The following is a 20,105-nucleotide window of genomic DNA, read 5'->3' as shown; positions in this document are numbered from 1 at the left end:
AAGAGCAAAATAATGTAAACCAAAGAACAATTATTGGTAGATGTTGTAAATGTGATGGGGCTGTGTGAATGCATGCAAAATTAGACACTGGCGTTCTTGTGGTATGAATGAAAGTAGACATAATGGAACATCTTCGACCATAGGTATTGAGAGGTGTGAATCTTACTCAATGGGTAAATGCAATATTGTTATGACATTTGTGTAACAATATTTGTGTAAGAGGAATGTTGTATTAAATCATGTATTTTTAGACAAAAACATCATTTTTGTGGTATGCATAAAAATAGATGTAATACATTTTCGACCATAGGTGTAGAAAGAGGTGGATCCTAACAATGAAGATATGCAAATATTTTATCAATAGTTACTTACCATATTAGTAGTTTGTAGAACTTTTTGTAAAAAAAATGTCTCTCTAGCATTATTCTTATTTGGATATCAAAATAATATAAAAAAATTGTACTCACGGGATGGGTCAAGTTAATAACAGGACTTGTAAAATAAAATTGCAGAATTTTACTTTACATAATTGGAATAAAGTCTAAGATTTACCTATAGGCTTGATTACACATACTGGGTAAATGTAAAGTCATATGTGTCCAGATATATTTAGGATTAGGATTTCAAGTTTATAGACCCACTATTCTAAAAAGTGCTATTGAGCTTATACTACGTTTTATAAAAAGTTTTACAAAAAGTCTAAAATAGTTAAGTTTTTGTATATTATTGCTTGGATATCAAAAAAAAAAAAAAAAAATTGTACTAATGGGGTGGGTCAAGTTAATAACAGGACTTGTATGCTTACTTACACATATTGGGTAATTATCTAGATATATTTAGGCAGAGGATTCCAGGCTCATAGATCCATCAATCAATATAACAATATAAAAACAGAGACCTCATGCAAGAATGCATAAAGTCCTGCTACAGTGTTACGTGGTACTCTAAGCTTCCCTTTAGTATTTTTAACCTTTTTTCCATTATATTTTTTCACTGTAACTGAGGTTCACAATGACCAAACAATTGTATCTTCTAAAAAAAAAACTACGTTCTCAAAGTGTAGATGAAAAGCCCAAACCCATAAATATTGACCCAAATATGAACTCCCCACCAACATGGAGCTGAAAGGCTACAACCTTTGACCCACACCAACTTTGAACCCCCCACCAACGTGTACCTCAAAGGATACCCCACGCTGAACACCCCACCAACGTGTACCTCAAACGCCAAGGCTGACCCACCCCACAGACTACAGTTCAGTAGATGAAAGCCTAACTATTTACACACAAACCCTCTTCTTCCTTCCCACCTGTAGATGAAACCCAGCCAAGAATTTCAGTCACTTCCAACCTCTGTCTGTTTCTCTATACAAAAAACTCTTCAACTTCTAAGAAAACAACGGTTTTCACTCCGACTCGGTGATTATTTGAAGACATAAATGCAGGAGCTTAAAAGGTTTCAACGTTTAGTATTTTGGGCTTCAATGCAGCCACTTCCAACCAATTATACAATGCAGTTAACACCAGGTAAATGCCACCTGATTTATGAAATTGAAGAGTTAGTTTCATTTAATGTTTGCTTGCTTTGCATGTTGTAAAAATCTATTCTTTTATATATATCTCCGTCTCCTTGTGCCTCAAAAGTTATGCCACTGTAATTTCTCACAATTCATTTCAGAGGGAGAGAGGTATGTTTACTTTCTTAATTTTATGTTCCTCTTAAATAGTTCGTTTATTAATTTATTTTTTGAATCCCAAAATACTATTTTCGTTGTTATGCCACTATAATCTTACATCTCATTTCACATTCGTTGTTAATTTCATGTTTCTTTTCTTCAATAGTTTGTTTATTGATTTGTTGTTTATTTAGTTTAGCCATCTTTGAAAACTATTTATAATTCAATAGTTGTTGTTAACCCACAGAAACAATATTGATATAAAACAAAACAAAGGAAATATTTAGAATGAATTTCAAATTCCTTTTCAAAAACCACGAGGTTCCTTAACAGTTTTGAGTAGAGGAATTTATTGGGGGAAATGGAGGCTGCAAGGCTTGCGCGCCAAAGAAGGTGTATGATCATGTACAAGAAAAGGATGGCCAAGATGTATTCCGCAAACATAGTGTCATCAAAGAAATTTGGAGGTTGGAGGTGGAAGCCATAGGAGTAAAAAGCATAAAGACATAGCAATGATCCATGAAACAGATAGTTGTAAGCGAGCAAGACTTAACAGGCGAATGGTACTTAACCTTAACCTTAACCGTCCTTGGGAAAGTATTTCAAATGCTCAATGTTTGCAGCGATCAACCCCTTCACTTATAAATGGTTTTTCTCACTCAGTTGTTGTCTTAATGGTGATGTTGCTACTACAACTACTGTGCAAGAATTTGGGATACATCTGCCTACAAATGCTAGTGCCTTGGATAAGAGCTTACAGGTACTAATTTCATAATTTTTCATAATTGTACTGATACAGTAATTAGCTTGGTTGTAGTATTTCATTGGTTGTCACTTGCCTAAAAGTCTATTGAATCTTCGCTTAGGCTTTTTATTGCATGATTAATTGTCTTTTGGGTAGTGTAAATGGCCTAAATTATTTTGTGATTTAGCAGGGATCTATTAAAATGAAAGCTACCATGTTATAGGTTTCACCGTAAAGGCCTGATGCCTTTTTTAAAACCAGCTCATGTTGTGATCTATTATTCATGCCCTGATCGATTTCCCTTGATAATGTTCATTGTTGTTGCTTGCTATTTTTATTTAAATGATAAAGGACTAAAACACATTTTATATATGTATATATTTTCTTTTTTTGATTTGAAACACATTTTAGATTAAATATTGATGGAGTTATCCCAACCATAGTAAAATGTAAATTAAACAGCTTTTACAGCCATCAAATATTTTGGTCTATTATTCAAGCCTTGGATTGTCCGTAATACTGTTAGAAAATTCTCCATAATACACTTACTTTCTTGGCAACTAGCTAGCAGTTGACCCCTGACTTTGAGTACTGTAATAATAATAATAATAATAATAATAATAATAAGAGAAATGCTAACGGATAATAGTAAATAAAATAAAAATCTAGGACCAATGACTTTCTTGCTGACTTCCATGACGAATGTGCAGTTGTGAACTGAGAAAGGGAGAGGGTTGTAGAGATAGACCCAGGATATGTATAACAATCTATTCCAACAATTTCCCATCTCCAATAACTCTCTTTGATCAAAGCATCCCTCCCCACTTCATTTTTTATCTGTCTAGATTTTGTAATACAGAGCATACAAGTTTGTACCCTTCTCAATGTGTAATTCAAGTTTAATCACGATTGCTCTTGCTTTTTACATAAGCCTCAGTCTCTGTCTTCCCCTTGCAGTTGCACAAACACAATCATGTTCCAACACAGGCACATTATCTAATAACAGCACCTATGCCAATAATCTCAATCTTTTACTCTCTTCTCTCCCTTCTAATGTCACGGCCAATGGTGGCTTTTGCAACACTTCTGCTGGCCAAGATCCCAACAAAATTTATGCACTTGCACTGTGTAGAGGAGACCTTGATACGGATACATGTTACAATTGTGCGAACACCTCGAGCCTAGATATCACAAAGCAGTGTCCTGACCAAAAAGAAGCAATCATATATGGGGGGGGGGGGGGGGTGACTGTATTCTAAGGTACTCAAACAGAAACATTTTTGGCACCATGCAGGTTTTGCCTTCTAAGTGTGTGTCTAATCCCAATAACATTTCATCAACGGATTTGGATCAGTTCAATCAAACACTATATAATTTGATGGAGAGCCTTGTCACACAGGCGTTCGGTTCCTCTAGTATAAAGTACTTTGCAGCTGGGGACAAAAGCTTCAGTAGCTCAAGAAACGCAAACGTGTATGGACTTGTGCAGTGCACCCCAGATTTATCCCAGATGGATTGCAGAAGTTGCTTAGAAGGCGCAGTAGCAGATATTTCAAGCTGTTCTGGTGGGAAGGAAGGGGGAAGAGTTCTTAAACCTAGCTGTATTGCTTGGTTCGAGGTGTTTCAGTTTTATCATTCAACTTCTGTCCCTTCTTCTCCCACAACACCAGTGATCCCTCCAACCTCGGATAATTCTTCTCCCACAAAAACAAGAAGAGGTGTGTCCATATTTATCTGGCTTTCATAAGTAGACATGTAAGATTGTAATAGAAAATTTTTGTGAACGCTTTCTGCATTCTAACAAAAATATTATCCAAGGAGAATATCAATTTATGACAAAAGTCACTGCCTAGAATTAAGAAGCCAATATCAAATTTTTTTCTTTCCAATTTGAGTTTTTAATTTTAAATTAGGATTGATTTTCTTTCCTGTTTTAGTTCGATGGTCATCTTGTGGTGTTTTTAATGGAAATGTCTAGGGTTCAAATCCCCTCACCCCCAAGTTTCGAATTAACAACAAACACTAGAGGTCTACTATTAGTCTAAAGGTTCCATACTTCCATCCTCACGAAAGGTCACATGTTTGTATGCTTAAAATTAAAAAAATTGGAACAAAACCTTTGTGTTTGAACTTAATTATATTGCAGACCAATTGAGAATTTGTGCATTCAAACAATTTTTAATTTGAACCCACTTATGGCTTGCAGAGAACAGTAGCACATCCTGCCTTATTGTTTTCGTTGTTGTTCCAATTGTCGGCTTAATGACAATAATCACGCTTGCTCGGGCAATTCTGCCGAAGAAGAAGTCAAAGCAAAATGTTGATAGTAAGTTATATATGCTCCACTATTTACTAGTTAAAGTTGACAAAATTAGGAGTTGACATGGTGCAACTTAGAAGAAAGAATGGCTTTAGACCATAAATGTTGATAGTAAGTCAGTATGCTGTTTGCTTGTAGATCTTAAGAACAGTTGAATGTCAACTTTATGAGATATCATGGACCATAGATTTCCAAAATGAGTAACTCCTAGAATCCAACAAAATTGAGCATTACTTTAAGAGTTTTTTTTTTTTTTTTGGGAACAAAAGAAAAAAGAAAAATAGAAATTTAGTTAAATTCTTCTAATGGTTAGGTTTGCAAAAATAATTCAAGGAATTGTGTTTATAAAATAATTTTTCCCTTTGATCAAGAGAAGTAATATATCTTAAAGTAATGTGGTGTGGGTATGCGGGGAAACACGTGATTGAAACATATTGTTTATTCCATTTTCTTGTCTGGAACAAAAACTTAGTTCCCTGATGAAATGCAGTTTCAAAATAACCTTTTAGGAATTTAGAATGGGTATAGTTTAAAATAGGTTTATGTGCAAACCACACCCGTAAATTTATATAATATATACAGGTAGAGATTCTAAGATAATTTTTGTGATGCATATTTTGAAATCTATAACAAAGGATCTGTCATAATGTCGCTCTAATTCATTTTCACTTGACACTTTTATCAAGATGATGATGTTATGAAAAGGCTGGAAGCACTGAAATTCAACTTCAGCACAATAAAAGCAGCAACAAATAACTTTTCTAATGCCAATAAGCTTGGAGAGGGCGGATTTGGTTCAGTATACAAGGTGATACAAACATTGCCTTGGAAAAATTATGTGTATGGGGAACTTGAATTTCTCATGCAATGAATTTTCCCCTGATGTTTAAAATTTAAATAGCACAAAAACATTATATACTGTTTCTGATGGACATCCTATGTCCATTTACCACCCATATTTTTTTTCAAAATTGTTGTTATATTTAGCATGAAGAGCTTATCTTTATTTGCTCGTATAAATTTTCAGGCTAGACTTCCAAATGGACAAGAATTCGCTGTGAAGAGACTATGTCACAAGACTGAGCATACTGAAGAGCAATTCGAGAATGAGATCCTGTTGGTGGCTAAGCTCCAACATAAGTGTCTAGTTAGCCTTCAAGGTTTTTGCTCCGAAGGAAGGGAAAGAATCCTTATTTATGAGTTAGTTGGCAATGGAAGCCTGGATCAATTTATATATGGTATGACTTTAATATATTGCAAAAGTATTAATATTCCTATGCAGTAACTCCTAGTAATACCACAACTTGGAATTGATCATATGAATATGTAGATCCCATCAAGCGTGCCCAGTTGAATTGGGAAAGGCGTTATAATATCATTTATGGCATTGCTCGGGGAATTCTTTACCTTCATGAAGATTCTCGCCTTAAGATTATACATCGAGATCTCAAACCAAGTAATATCTTGTTAGATGAAGAGATGAATCCTAAAATTTCAGACTTTGGCCTGGCAAGGCTATTTGATGCGGGTCAGAGTCAAGACAAGACATGTAGACGTGTGGGGACATAGTAAGTACCAAGCTCTCCCTAATGATTCTAACTTATTACTGATTTTCAAGTGGCTGGTAATCCAAGTCATAATAAAGAAATATAAAGTTGTTAAGCATTGAATGTCTTATACAGACATACTAAATTCTTAATTAGATTTTTCTGATGAGCAGTGTTTATAATACACATGTCACAATTTCAGTTGTTTATTTGCACACGTGTAAAATTGTATAAAATAAAGTGTGTGCAACAAGTTGAACCCTTTTCTGATTAATGATTTTGGAACAGTGGATATATGGCTCCAGAATATATATCACATGGGCATTACTCAGTGAAGTCAGATGTCTTTAGTTTTGGTATCTTAGTTCTAGAGATTGTGAGTGGTAAGAAGAACAGTTGGCTTTGCAATACTGATGATGTAGAGCTCCTTCTAAGCTATGTAAGTGTCCCTGTCATATTTCATGAAGCTACATTACTCTTTATGAGGATGCTCTTTTCTGAGGTGTGTAGAGTTTCAATATATGAATTCATGTACTGCTTGCAGGCATGGACTAATTGGAGAGAAGGGACAGCTTCAAATCTGATAGACCAGACACTTGGGGACAGTTCAAGGAGTGAAATAATGAGATGCATTCATATTGGGTTATTATGCGTTCAAGAAAATGTAGCATACCGACCCACCATGGCATCAGTAGTTCAAATGCTCAGTAGCCACTGCTCAAGCCTCCCAACACCTGCACGACCTGCATTTCTTATATATAGTGACATAGAGCGAGACATTACTTTGCTAGCATCTACTTCAGGGGCTTCTGAGTCTGAACAATCCAAGGATAGAGATGGGACATCGTACCTTTTGGTTCACTGAAACATCGTGTGAGTTGTATCCTAAACAATAGACAAGGAAAGGATTTACTGATTTAGTACTGCAAAGAGGCATTAAATTCGTAACATGTAAAATTAATTTGATTAAAACATTCTGTGGAAACCGTTCGTTGTCATATAGGGGAATTTTTAGATATGGTTTGAGCTATAAAGTCATAAGACAGTGAATGCTAATATTCAATCATATATACTTAGTCTCATACTTAGACCCATAAAATCACGGGACTTTCACTTCAATTGGAATTCACACGTGGACCATATGAAATAATTATTGAATAGGTGAATTTGCATAGTAGCAGCAAATTAATCTTCCATGGCTCAACTATAGTAAGAGAAGATTGTTGTAAGAGAAGTTCTACAATCTCAGGAAATTTTTTTTTCCTAGACTCTGCAACTCATAAATAACTTACAGAGAAAACTTTTCACTGCACCAGAATTTCTAGACTCTTTAACTAAATGAATTGCCTCCATGGTCTACAGATGACACACTTGTGATCAATTTCATTGATTGCGCATATGATAAGGAAAGTAGCTTGGATCTCTCATGAAAGCACTAGCATGGAGGCTGAGTTTTCTTCACTAAACCACAACAACTAGCCTCTCTTGCAGTTAAAAATGTGCTTAATAAGGGTTTAAATAGATGTTTAAATTAGGGTTAAACACCGACTAAAACAGAGTTCAAATATAAATAAGCACACTGTTTCCTGCAGTCTCTTGAGCGGGCTTGATCTTCACTTGAGCGAGCATGTTTATCTTTGTTTGAGCAGCTTTGACCTCCGCTTAAGCGAAACTCTTTCAGCAACAATTCAGACTTTCTTGTATACACTTTAACCCATTTTACATCAAATAAAATACATCAAGAATTGAATTTGATTACAAGCAAATGGAATGAAATTAGCCAACACTAAAAAACCTAACATATATTATTGACGGAGAATTACTGGTTTGACTCAAGATTTCTCTTGTTTTCCCTCTTTGGTTATTACTAATCAAGAAGATAATATCAACCTGATGTGGCTCCCCACACCAATAAAAATAAACAGTTTAATAAAAAAAATGTTAGTTTTACTTTATAGTTATTAATTTGGAAAAAAAAAAAAGAGAGAAGGCTCTAATTATTAGTCTAATGGTTCCATACTCATGGAGGGTCACATATTTGTCTCCTTAAAAAAAAAAAAAAATGGAACAGTACCTTTGTATTTCAACTTAATTATATTACAGACCAATTGAGAATTTGCATGTTCAAACAGTTTTTAATTCGACCCCAATTATGGCTTGCAGAGACCAGTAAGACATACTGGCGTGTTATTGCAGTTGTTGTTCCAATTGTCAGCTTAGTGACAGTTGTTGTGCTTGCTTGGGCAATTCCGCAGAAGAGGAAGTCAAAGCAAAATGTTGATAGTAAGTTACGTATGCTCCACTATTTACTTGTTAAAGTTTAGAAAGTTAAAGAATTGACAAGGTGCAACGTAGAAGAAAGAATGGCTTTGGGCTAAAGTCATTAAGCAGTTAGCTTGGAGATCATAAATTAGGGCTAAAGTCATTAGGAATGCTTATAAATTTATATTTTTACTCTAGTCTTTCTCCTTTTGCTCTCTATCTCAAATCTCAAATCTGTAAAGCCATAAATTCTCTGGTTCATAATTTGCTTAATGTACCTTGTTTTGTGGCCATCAAAAAAAAAAAAAAAAAAAAAAAAGTACCTTGTTTGGTAATCTTTAAGAAACCCTAAGAATTTCAAGTTTTTCGTGGTTGTTTGTCTAGTTAGGAGGAAAAGATAGTTCCTCCATTCCAAAATGTTGGTCTTGTTTAAAAAATTCAACTTTTTAAGGAAACATCATTTAATGTATTATTTGTCGGTTAAAATGGCACAAATTACTTTCATTAATTTAAACTATAGAGAAAGAATGACATTGACTTTTTAAATAAAGTAAAAGATAAGATACAAATTTTAAATAAAGTAAATGATAAGATACGAATGAAAAGAATGCTTCATTTTGAGACATCATAAAATGGAATAAAGTACCAACAATTTTGAACCAATGGAGTATTTACAATTAGTTTAGAACAAAAATACCCACACAGAACTTCAAAGAGGTTTGAAGGTTCCAAAAATGAGGAAAGGAAAACATAAGAATAAATAAACCGAGCAAGGTTATTGAATCTTTTGTATGTATTTTCTGCACTACCAAACATAAGAATAAATAATGATCCATATTGCTGTGTTTTGAAGAAACTGGAATGAGAAAAGGAAGATGGTATCCACAAACTACGTATATGATTCTTGCAACAGATACAAATCCTACATGACCAAACTGAATGCATCTGCCCTGGTTGAAACCCTGAATACATTACACTAATCTACAGCATTTTCTAGTGAAACCATTTGCAAACTCATCAAATCATGCGAGTCAACAGCAGATTATACATTTACAATGGTGAAAATGCCTCACTGGGGTGATTTTTCGTATGAGTTTTTTTATTAAAAAAATTCATGGTATTTAACCATTGAAAATGAAGGTGATTACCGAAAACAACTATTACCTATATTCATTGATTCATTCATTACCAAAAGAAAATTATCGATTGAAAATAAAACAATTGGAAAATTAATTAATAAAATAGTGTTGATATCAACCTCTATAAAGAATCAAAGCATGTGTTCACTAAATACTAGCGCTAAGATTAAGGCAATAACAATTAAAATCCTAATCCACCAATTCTGTTTTTCAGTTTCTACTCAAAACTCTATAAAAATATATATAATTCTTTTTTTATTCCTATATAATTGAAAAAAGTTCTTTGTTCCTATTTTTGTCCTTAGACTATTGAACAAGCACCATTTACAAAGATTAGGGACAAAAAATCAAAATGAGCTTTTGGAAAAGTTTAAAGACAAATTATATCTTGAAAAATACTACATTCATAAGAAATCTTAAGTGATTACTAGTAGGCCAAATAGATATTTCAATAGTGGATTTACATTAGAACCAATAACAAATAAAAGAGAAAAGAGTTACTCTAATGCGTTTAGCATATAAAAGACTTAATTAGACACTTTAGGATGGCCTATCAACCTTAATTTCATACATCATGCAAACCCAGACAGAAGAGAAACAAAGCTGCAGCCTTCAAAGTAAAAATTAATAATAAACATCAAAACCAGATGAATCTGCTAGGTCTGCATCAGGATATCTGACAAAATATGAAAATAAGATACTCCCAACTCAGTTTAACATCCTTTAACAAAAACTACATTGAGAACGATAATGTCAAAATTTAAGACAAACAAGAAAATGCAGTTCAACTCTCAGTCGCATCCCTCAGCCTTCTGATGGTACTCCTAACAGTCACAGCACTTGCAGTACTGTCAAAGTAAAGCAGAAAAACAGAAATTAGAATCCTCAGCTAAAAAACTTTTAAATGAATAACAAACTCAAAGCTTTGAGAAAAATCCTTACTTCAATGTGTAAGCGCCTCCTGCTTTCACTTTTCCACAATCCTTGCAACCCCAGATGCCCACAGCCTTTCTCTTCACTGCAAACTGCAAAATTACACCATTCATTAAAATGATAGCTTGAATTAAAGCAGAGACTTAAATGGAACTCCAGTCAAGCCATTAACCAGATTCCAGCATCTGAGTAGTCACTCAATGATAAGAGATGGACACAAGGGAAGATACCTTCCCGCAAAACTCGCAGAAGTATTTGCTGTGCTGGCTGACTTCCATCTTCTTAATCTGCTTCCTCAAACTAGCACCATATCGGGTCCCTGAAATAAAACAATACAAGTACAATAACTTAATCATAAAAGATGCTGGTACAACCTTAATCATCAAAGATGTGGTTTTCTTATATTAATCTTGCCAATTTGCTAGGAAGTAACAGTGTTTGGGAGTGTAGATTGGGTTGGCCACATGCTGGTCCATGATTTTATATAAGTCAGGTCCTCCTTTTATGGTTTTGAACATTGGGTTTGTTTAGGTTTTGAACCTTCAATTTGTTTAGCTGAGTTTGTATTCATGGCTTCTATAAATTTTGCACATGTATTTGAAAAATGAAACTTTTGACAGCATCCTGATTCCTGAGTGAATGATACAACACCAATTGCAAGAATTTGTAATATTAAGCACAGTATGCCACACAAATTTTAGTCCATAAAATCAAACATGAGATTTCGTTAGCAAGTCAGATTATTTGAGTCTAATTTACCACAAACCAGCCACTTAGAAGAGGGAATAGCCAACCTACCATGCTAACTACACAACATTAACCTTTTTATTCCTATCATCTACAATTATTCTAGCCCAGTAGCGTGAATGCAAAAAAGAGTAGCACATCTTCCCATTGATCTATAAATTTCAAGAGATGTATATCAAAGAGACAAATTTTTATGTAGAACTTACCATACTTCCCAACGATACCGGCCTTCTTGGTTCTCTTAGTCTGCATACCATCAGAATGATCAAGACAGAAGGTAAGGCACAAACCATGAAAAACAAAAATTAAAAGGCAACCCAGAAATAGTCATTTTCATATCTATGATTAATATCAACCAACAATAAACACATCCATTACTGGTAAACAGGAACAAAGAAACAACACTAGAATTAAAAGCTCAAGGGAAAAAAATATCACACTGCTATTACTCATATAATAAAAGAAAAAAATTCCAAAACATTATGAAATAAGTCATCTCATCACATACAAAATCAGCCAGAAATCACACAGACCAGACGGCAACACATGCTTTCACAAAAATAGGACAATAGCACAGCAGCCTAGGATATCAAACTACAAAGTAGACCCATAAAGCAGTGCACAAGAACTAACACTCAAAATGTACACATCCCAAAAAATCGGTTAAACCTATTGATATCAGCCCAATTGGAATCACAACTTTAGTTACCACCCAACATAGCATGTCCAAAATTATAGGATCTCCATACCATTACAAACAGAACCACCCTATGCTCCAATACACACTATCACAGCACATCGAAACATATAAACCTTAAACCATTGTCTTCTGGGTAAAAAGAAGACAATCATCTATAATACTATTGTTCAAACAGGATTGAGCTATTTTCTTTTAATATTATTTCAGCAATTAAAAATCTCAACAAAATATAAACAGCCCAGAAAATCTTTAATAGATTCAAAGCCTCTAAGCTACTTAAACCATCTATTTCAATTGGTTTGCTTAAGCTGATTTCAAATCAAATATTTTCAAAAAAAAACGATATAATAATATCCAAACAGGAAAAAAATCATCAGATTCAAGCTAAACCAGCATATGGGTAAGCATAATAACATCATATAAACAACAAACAAACAAAAAAATTTCTCCTTTATTATTTTCTCAGCTACCAAACAACAGGGAAAAATGAAAGCAAACACGATTTCAAGCTAAAAGCTAACAGTTTTCTCAAAACCCAAATGCCAAAAACATAAATCAGATCCATTTTCCAGTTCAAACTTGAATATCACAGAGCTGAGAGAGTACCATTTTGGTTGGGGCTTAGGAGGAGCTGGAAACCCTAGAAGATGAACTCTCTCTGTTCACGAGCGGCCAAGCTAAGCGTAGCGTTTCGTTGATCGCTTTATATATATATATGTATTTATATATAGAGACACAGAGAGAGAGAGGCCACTAGGGTTTATGTTTTCTCTTTGAGGCCTGTGTTCATGGGCCGGGTTTGTGAACCCAAAGGCCTATGAGTTCCCAACTTCTCTTTTGGATTTTATTTTAAGACAAAATTGCAAATTTTTACCATATATAAAGCTTGGGCTAAATTTGATTTTCCTCGCTCAAATATAATATAATTATTATTAATTCTCATCGTATAATTATAATTTTTTTTATAGAATTTTAGTTGTAGGGTTTAATTTTATAAAAAAATAATAAGTTAATAATCAAGTAATGCGTGAACAAGTTTGAACATGTAATTTTGTTTGATAGTGAAATTGAGCTTAATCCAATTTTGATTCATGTTCGAGATAAAATTAACAAAAAAATCATAAAATTTTAAAATTCAACTTGTTCGAGGCCATATATTTTTTTGTATGGATTTTCAACTTTTTTAATTATTTAATGACCATTTAAACATAACAATTAAAGAATGAGTAATGCTGCATATGACATTTTTCATAATATAGTTGCATTGACAAGTTTTTATTGGGTCTTATCTAGGCTCCCTATTGAGATCACTTTATCATCTTTTTAATTTTCTAGGAAAAGAAAGGGTGGGGGGGGGTGGATTCGCTTGTGTAGTCATCACCCCTCACCCCATGGTACATTGTCACATGGGCTTTTTGGTAAACTTATGGGTACCACCAGTGCATAGCAAGGCGTAACGCTACTTAACCTCATTACCATGTTTTTTACATTTTGAAGTTCCAGTTAGTATTCGGTACTTGAACCCACAACCTCTTGGCACTTGATTCAAAGTGATGGATCTTTTCAAGGGTTGTATAACTTACCACCTCAAAAATTATGAATTTTTTATGACAATTTTTGTGACTCTAACCTTATTGATAAAGAATCTATAGTGTCATAAGGCTGTATAAAGAATCTCTGGGTCTGTTCGAGGGCTGCATAAATTACCCCTCCATCTTGTCTCTCATGTTGAAAAGTAAATTTATTTATCTTTTAATAGGGATTCAATTTCCGGATCTTATGTTAATGGATTGAGGAGAAAAAAATCTCCTTATGTAAAGAATTCTACAAGCAAATTATATGGTTCATATCCTCCCAAGTGTGATATAAATTTTGGAAGATTGTAACACAATAACTATATTCACTAGATTGTAATGCATGCATGTACATGATAACATTCAACAACAGTAATGATGATGTGGTCTTAATTAGGTGAGTGAGGCGATTATCTTAGTTTTTAGGTTGAGTATTAAGAATGGATCTCTTGGTACCAAAATTAAAAAAAAATGAGATTAGATACATAGCATTTTGTTCAAGAAAAAATAAGGATGGTAGCATAAAATTAGACAACAATTAAAAAGTGAATTTGATTTTGTTATCCTATAAATATTGAATATGTATCGAATATCATTATGTTGGTATTTATTTAAATTATTTTTTTGAAAAATATTTATTTCAATTATTTTTTATATGATAAAATTAAATCTTTTTATATCCAAATAAATGAATAGAATTTTAGAAAGCACAAAGCATATCCAATTTCTAGTGCCCACTTCCTTATTTTGCCTAAGGTGAGACTAGAATATTACTCAAAAAAGAAGGAGAAAAAAGATAAGACTAGAATAGAATATTATACAAATGGAAACAGAATGTGTGCCCACTATGACCAAGGCCAATCGTACATGTGTAAAACTCCTTTATTCAACCGAGTCCAACTTGTTCTATCAATTACATTCCTGATTCCTTTCATTTCCTATATATACTCTCAATACAGTGGGCAAATAAATTATAGGTGTGTAACATTCCTAGTGTCATTGCACAACTTTCCAGTTTTTATCATTGTGGTTCTTAATTACTTCTTCTATCTTTTTAAGAAGAAAGAACTAAACCTTCTTAATACATCGGATTTCTAATAAGAACTAAGGTCCAACCAGGACATGAAGTTCCAAGCTCCTCCAATCAAAGTTCAAAGTTAACTCTGGTAAGTTATAACTTTGTAAGTTGCAAAATTTCTGAGCAGAAAATTTATATAATTAACCAAATAAATTAAAATAACTGTGTTTAATCATCAATTACACCCAGGATTGGGAGATGATATTAAGTGTAACGGGGATAAGTGTAACACCTCTCACATGGAATTTGGTGTAATGCCCTTTGGGCCCAAAATTACCAAGAAATCAAGAACCATGCCAATGCTAGTGAATTGCTCCAATTGTTGCACGCCATTGCAGCTCCCTGCAGGTGCCACAGTTATTCGATGTGCACTATGCCAAGCTATCACACACATCGTTAATCCTCGCAATATGCTGCCTGCTCCTGCTCCTCCTCCTCCTCCTCCTCATTTTTCAACTTTGCCCTTATGCAACGTGCCCCCTCCTCCTCCATCACTGTACAATTACCACATGCCTCCAGGGCCTCCCCTCAATGCACACGGGAGAAAGAAGGCGGTGATCGTGGGGATATTATATAGGTACTCACGGCACGAGCTCAAAGGTTGTATCAATGATGCTAAATGCATGCGATACCTCTTGATCAATGAGTTTCACTTCCCCCAAGAGTCCATTCTCATGCTCACGGGTATGTATTTATCTTTGTAGGCATGTATCTATGTATGCAACTATGACTCTAATCATAATGGTTTGTTTCATCTCTTTCTTATTGTAGTAATTTGCAACATAAGTATGATCATTATGTATGTATGAATGTATGTTAGTAAGGCCTCATCCTTTAGCTTGCTTTTGCAACCAAAATTTCATGTGTGAGAGTGTGGATATATGTCTAAGCATAACTTAGGTTGATTTGGATTGTACCATGTAAAGCATTATATGAGTTAGTATATTCTCAATTGAGCTTGCCTCTTGTGTCTTGCTTGAGCCTTGGTCTTGTTTGGAGAAAAGATTTGTGGGATAACTAACCGTACAGTTGATCTAGGATGACTAGTGTTGAAAATAGAAATAAGGAAAAGGAAAAAAAAACAAATACTTGGTTTTACCAACCAGAATATGTAGGAAACACTAGACTTCATCACCTAACGGTGTTTGGAGTCACCACTAAGCTTAAAAATTTATTTTATAATTAGAAATTTTGAATTCAAATTGCAATGCTCAAACTTTCTTGGAGCCTTTTTTAAATAGGATTTGAGAGCACCTTCTTCTAGGAGCTAGGCTAAAACTTGTCCACAACTTATGTCCAAACGATCATCTCCCGTCGTCGTTTTGGCTTGCTCTCTTTATCTTGAATCCCTTGTGATGGTAGGACTCTGTCTTCTAGTCTTCTAGTCTTGGCCTTGGCTGCTGATTAAATGGAAGACATCCTTTTAGAGGCATCATCTTTCTTAAGAAAAAACGAGACTTTCCTGGGTCTTATGGGGTGAAACTAGTGCTTGCTTATAAATATGATAATTGGGTGGCTTTTAAGACTGCATTTGCCAATACGGTAAACTTTTTTATCATGCCAAAATTAAATTCAAAATTCAAAAGTGAAATTTAGAAAATATGAAATTTCAAATGAGAAAAAAATTTTGAAATAATAAATGTTGAAATAATTTTAAATATGCTCCATCCATCGATAGGACTACAAATAATTGAATAAATCTGTGCAAGGCAATAAAGCTAGATCTGTTGATAAATCCAAACCATCACCATATGTTGGTCTCACTTGTCATTACTCATTATTACCAAGGTTGCATATCTGCGATTTTTGGAGGATTCCCATGTCATGGTGTTACTTTTCAGGTTGATTTGTGCAATGTTTGTTTTTGCTTGACTAAGAGGCCTACCAAGTAAAAGCAAATACATTTTTTTTTAAGAAACAATAAAAGCAAATACTTAATTTAGAAAACAGTTTTATTTCAGTTTTTCTAAGCAAACCCTGCTCTAAGAAACAGAGGTTTTATAGAACTTTACTAGTTATGGCTGTGGTAATTCTTAAAACATGATAGTGGTAATTATTCTTACCTGAAATATGAAATGCAGAAGAAGAAATTGACCCATACAGAATTCCAACTAAGTACAACATTAGGATGGCATTAAATTGGCTTGTACAAGGTTGCCAACCAGGAGATTCTCTGTTGTTTCACTATTCTGGTCGTGGTTCACGACAGAGGAACTCTAGAGGAAATGAAGTCGATGGATACGATGAAACTCTATGTCCTTTGGACTTCGAAACTCAGGGTATGATTGTTGATGATGATATCAATGCAACAATTGTCAGACCTCTTCCTCTTGGTGTTAAGCTTCATGCAATAATAGATGCTGGTCATAGTGGCACGGTACTAGATTTGCCATTCCTTTGCCGGATGAATAGGTTAGTGATATTAAAGGCTTTGATTCTCGCACACTCTTTATTATATATCGTCCACACACATCACTTATTTCATATTTTAAATATGGATATCAGTAATAAAAAAAAAAATATATATATATATATATATGAATATTGCTCATGAAATTATGAATATTGTATATACGAAGTGTATATCAACCATGTAAGAGAAAATTTTCCCTAATATTAAACATGTTTATAGTTTATAAATGTACTATTATGGCCACCTCATTCTTAGTAAGCAACACACATCTCCCTGGTGGGGGTTATTGTGGCTTAAGCATGTAACACACTTTTTCTTTTTTCTTTTTTCTTTTTTGCAGAAACGACAATAAACTTTATTTATTTAGAGTGATTTGTACAATGGAAAAGAGAAAATAATTTGTTTTAATTTGAGGAAAAATCAGACCTCCAGTAGACTTTAATTCTTATAAATTCTGGTATGCATTTTTATTAACAATAAGAATGAGTACTTATCCAACATATGTAGATGATCACTAAGATTACAATTAGATAACATCAATTTTGAAGGAGAGCTATCCACATACATGGACACATTACACATAATATGTACATATTAAGTTTTTCTTTGTTATTTAATTATATTATTTGCACTAAGTCTGTGCTACCTGAATTTTTTTATTTTTTATTTTTGTGTATCATGGATGATCTAAATATAAATGATAACACTCCTCATATTTTCTTCGAGTTTCAGTTTTTTCTTTTTTCAACATAATTTATTGTAAAACATTTCCCCAAATTACTTTGTATTTTAGGTTTTGCTTTCTTCTTGGTAATAATAGGGCTGGACAATATATATGGGAGGATCATCGCCCTCGATCAGGTGTATGGAAAGGAACAAGTGGTGGAGAAGTTATTTCCTTTAGTAGTTGCGAGGATGATCAGACCTCTGCTGAATCATCTGTATGTATTTGTAAATCTAAGCGAACATGAACTTTGGAATTGTTTTATAAAACTATACTAGTTATCATAGCTCGAAAGACATGAAGATGATGATAACATACAATATTAATGATTAAAAACATAATTTCACAATTTTATCTAATATCGTGTTTTGAAACACAAAATTTTAAAGAGAATATGTACTGACCATGCAATAGCGAGTATGAAGCAAGATTTTCCCATACAATAATAACAACGACAACGGCAACAAGAAGATGTTATATGATGTTTTTATGGAGATTGCAGGCTCTATCAAAGATAACATCGACAGGAGCCATGACTTACTGCTTCATCCAAGCAATTGAGCGTGGGCATGCAACTACATATGGGAGTGTACTCAATTCCATGCGTACTGCCATTCGATCTACGGGCGGTAATGGCCTTGGTGTTGGTGGTGGTGTTGTGACATCTCTCCTTAATATGCTTTTAATAGGAGGAAGTTTTGGTGGTGGGCTAAGACAGGTATTTGCTTCCTATATTGTTACTTAATCTAGGGTGTCATGAAAATTTTTCTATATCTACGACATCAAATAAAACTGTCTCACTATTATTCTACTTTATATTCTCGATCTGTTTGTTTCGATGAAAAATATTGTATAAAAATAGTTTTTCATGTTTTCTAGTGTTTGATAGTATAAAAATTTAAAATAAAATTAAAAAAAAAAAAAGTAAAAAGAAAACTATCTTCGGTCAACAGAAAAAGTATGGCTTATTTTTAGATATTGTTTTCCATTAGATTATTTTGAAAAACAGTTCTATCTCTCAGCAATTTAAATAAGGAAAGTTAAAGATTGTTTTTAACTTATTTATGGTTTCTACCAAATATAGAAAAATGAGATAATTTTATAGAAAATATTTTTTGAAAAATGACTCATTTTCTAGAAAACATTATTTCTAAAATAAATAGAGCATCGATGAATCATAATTTATTATATATTTTTATATAGAAAATAATCTCATCTTAAAATGAAAATAAAAAATATTATATATTAGCTATTGCAATTGATAGATTATGAAGTATAACACAAAAAGTACCACAGACAAGAGAATTCTATTCATGGGATATCTACTTCAAATTGATGTGCATGTGTGGCATTAGATTTTTAAAAAATAAAAAATAAAAAAATAAAAAAATAAATGACCATTTAGTCTTTAAGTCAAAGCTCATCAGATGTGTATAACTATTTATTAATTTCTATGATGTTTTTGATGTCTTCCTGAATTTATGCAAGCAATGAGTTGTTAGTACTTTGACTCATTTTCCATTGTGTTTTCTTTGTTTACAGGAGCCTCAGTTGACTGCCTGCCAGCCATTTGATGTGTATACAAAACCTTTTTCCCTTTGATTTTTAAGGTTGATATATTATATGATGGTATTGACTAGCCGATGACTCGTGTAATGCGTAGTACATTCAAAATATTTTGTAAGAAATAATATTACGCCTTATGTATAATACTTATCATGCAGTACAATATTTGGAAAATAAACTTCAACTGCATTATATCTCATTAAAAAGACATGATAATCGAGAATACTGAGCATTTTACTTGATTGAATTGAAAAATATTTAATTATTTTCACTGATTTTCTTGATTGTATGTATTTAAATTTGTTTTTTTTTTTTTTTTACTATACTTTGTTTACCAAAACAACTCAATTTGAACAAAAATATCATATTTGAACAAAAATATCATATTTCAAATAAGTTGTTTCTTAAATAAATCTTACAAAAAGTAATTGTAAAATTTTATTTTACATAAATAATTACTGTACCACTACAAATAATTAATCCATGAAAACAAATGCATTTATTTTATTAATACTCAATTTAATTACATAGCACAAATTTAGAATAATGAGTATTGAAAATGATTTAGGAAATGTAAATTTTTAAGATGGATCATATATTATATAAAAGTCGAATCATAATTAGAATCCAAATAAAATCCAATTTAGTTTTTGTAAGGGTAAAATTCCCAAGTCAAACAATG

At 33.1% G+C, this 20,105-nt stretch overlaps 3 protein-coding genes across 9 annotated transcripts; 2 read left to right on the top strand and 1 right to left on the bottom strand.

Moving 5' to 3' along the window:
- The first annotated feature begins 1,098 nt into the window (after positions 1 to 1,098).
- LOC115984155 (putative receptor-like protein kinase At4g00960) lies at positions 1,099 to 7,262 on the top strand. Of its 3 annotated transcripts, XM_031107079.1 has the most exons (9): positions 1,099 to 2,238; positions 2,339 to 2,435; positions 3,715 to 4,138; positions 4,627 to 4,746; positions 5,427 to 5,548; positions 5,768 to 5,978; positions 6,071 to 6,308; positions 6,576 to 6,726; positions 6,832 to 7,262. In XM_031107079.1, exons 1-9 carry the CDS (start codon positions 2,195 to 2,197, stop codon positions 7,150 to 7,152), a joined length of 1,728 nt encoding a protein of 575 aa, XP_030962939.1. In that variant the 5' UTR covers positions 1,099 to 2,194; the 3' UTR covers positions 7,153 to 7,262. The 3 variants fall into 3 exon arrangements, with proteins under 3 accessions (XP_030962939.1, XP_030962940.1, XP_030962938.1); XM_031107080.1 differs by having other exon boundaries at positions 1,099 to 2,435; positions 3,820 to 4,138; XM_031107078.1 differs by having other exon boundaries at positions 1,099 to 2,435.
- Positions 7,263 to 10,280: 3,018 nt separating this feature from the next.
- Positions 10,281 to 12,776, bottom strand: LOC115983563 (60S ribosomal protein L37a-1-like). Its single transcript, XM_031106275.1, has 5 exons — positions 12,675 to 12,776; positions 11,575 to 11,614; positions 10,852 to 10,940; positions 10,631 to 10,713; positions 10,281 to 10,536 (listed from the first exon to the last, which is right to left on the bottom strand). Exons 1-5 carry the CDS (start codon positions 12,675 to 12,677, stop codon positions 10,473 to 10,475), a joined length of 279 nt encoding a protein of 92 aa, XP_030962135.1. The 5' UTR covers positions 12,678 to 12,776; the 3' UTR covers positions 10,281 to 10,472.
- Positions 12,777 to 14,638: 1,862 nt separating this feature from the next.
- LOC115987376 (metacaspase-1-like) lies at positions 14,639 to 19,459 on the top strand. 5 transcript variants are annotated; one of them, XM_031110900.1, is made up of 6 exons: positions 14,639 to 14,808; positions 15,059 to 15,404; positions 16,802 to 17,132; positions 17,927 to 18,074; positions 18,360 to 18,575; positions 19,400 to 19,459. In XM_031110900.1, the coding sequence occupies exons 2-6, from the start codon at positions 15,131 to 15,133 to the stop codon at positions 19,457 to 19,459; spliced, it is 1,029 nt and encodes a 342-aa protein (XP_030966760.1). In that variant the 5' UTR covers positions 14,639 to 14,808; positions 15,059 to 15,130. The 5 variants fall into 5 exon arrangements, with proteins under 5 accessions (XP_030966760.1, XP_030966758.1, XP_030966759.1 ...); XM_031110898.1 differs by having other exon boundaries at positions 14,910 to 15,404; XM_031110899.1 differs by having other exon boundaries at positions 14,639 to 15,404; positions 17,954 to 18,074.
- The last annotated feature ends 646 nt before the right edge of the window (positions 19,460 to 20,105 follow it).

This window comes from Quercus lobata, chromosome 4 (genome assembly GCF_001633185.2).
Source record: "Quercus lobata isolate SW786 chromosome 4, ValleyOak3.0 Primary Assembly, whole genome shotgun sequence".
NCBI classification, from domain to species: Eukaryota; Viridiplantae; Streptophyta; class Magnoliopsida; order Fagales; family Fagaceae; genus Quercus; species Quercus lobata.
This window is presented reverse-complemented; position numbering and strand designations above follow the sequence as displayed.

Coding starts and splice junctions, on each gene's coding strand:
- LOC115984155 (XM_031107078.1), top strand. CDS start 2,289: ATGTTTGCAGCGATCAACCCCTTCACTTATAAATGGTTTTTCTCACTC. Junction 2,436..3,714: donor CCTTGGATAAGAGCTTACAG/GTACTAATTTCA, acceptor GGCACCATGCAG/GTTTTGCCTTCTAAGTGTGT. Junction 4,747..5,426: donor GTCAAAGCAAAATGTTGATA/GTAAGTTATATA, acceptor ACTTTTATCAAG/ATGATGATGTTATGAAAAGG.
- LOC115987376 (XM_031110898.1), top strand. CDS start 14,960: ATGGAATTTGGTGTAATGCCCTTTGGGCCCAAAATTACCAAGAAATCA. Junction 17,133..17,926: donor TTCCTTTGCCGGATGAATAG/GTTAGTGATATT, acceptor TTTGTATTTTAG/GTTTTGCTTTCTTCTTGGTA. Junction 18,075..18,359: donor AGACCTCTGCTGAATCATCT/GTATGTATTTGT, acceptor TGGAGATTGCAG/GCTCTATCAAAGATAACATC.
- LOC115983563 (XM_031106275.1), bottom strand. Junction 10,714..10,851: donor TCTGCGAGTTTTGCGGGAAG/GTATCTTCCCTT, acceptor GTAATTTTGCAG/TTTGCAGTGAAGAGAAAGGC. Junction 10,537..10,630: donor GGAGGCGCTTACACATTGAA/GTAAGGATTTTT, acceptor TTACTTTGACAG/TACTGCAAGTGCTGTGACTG.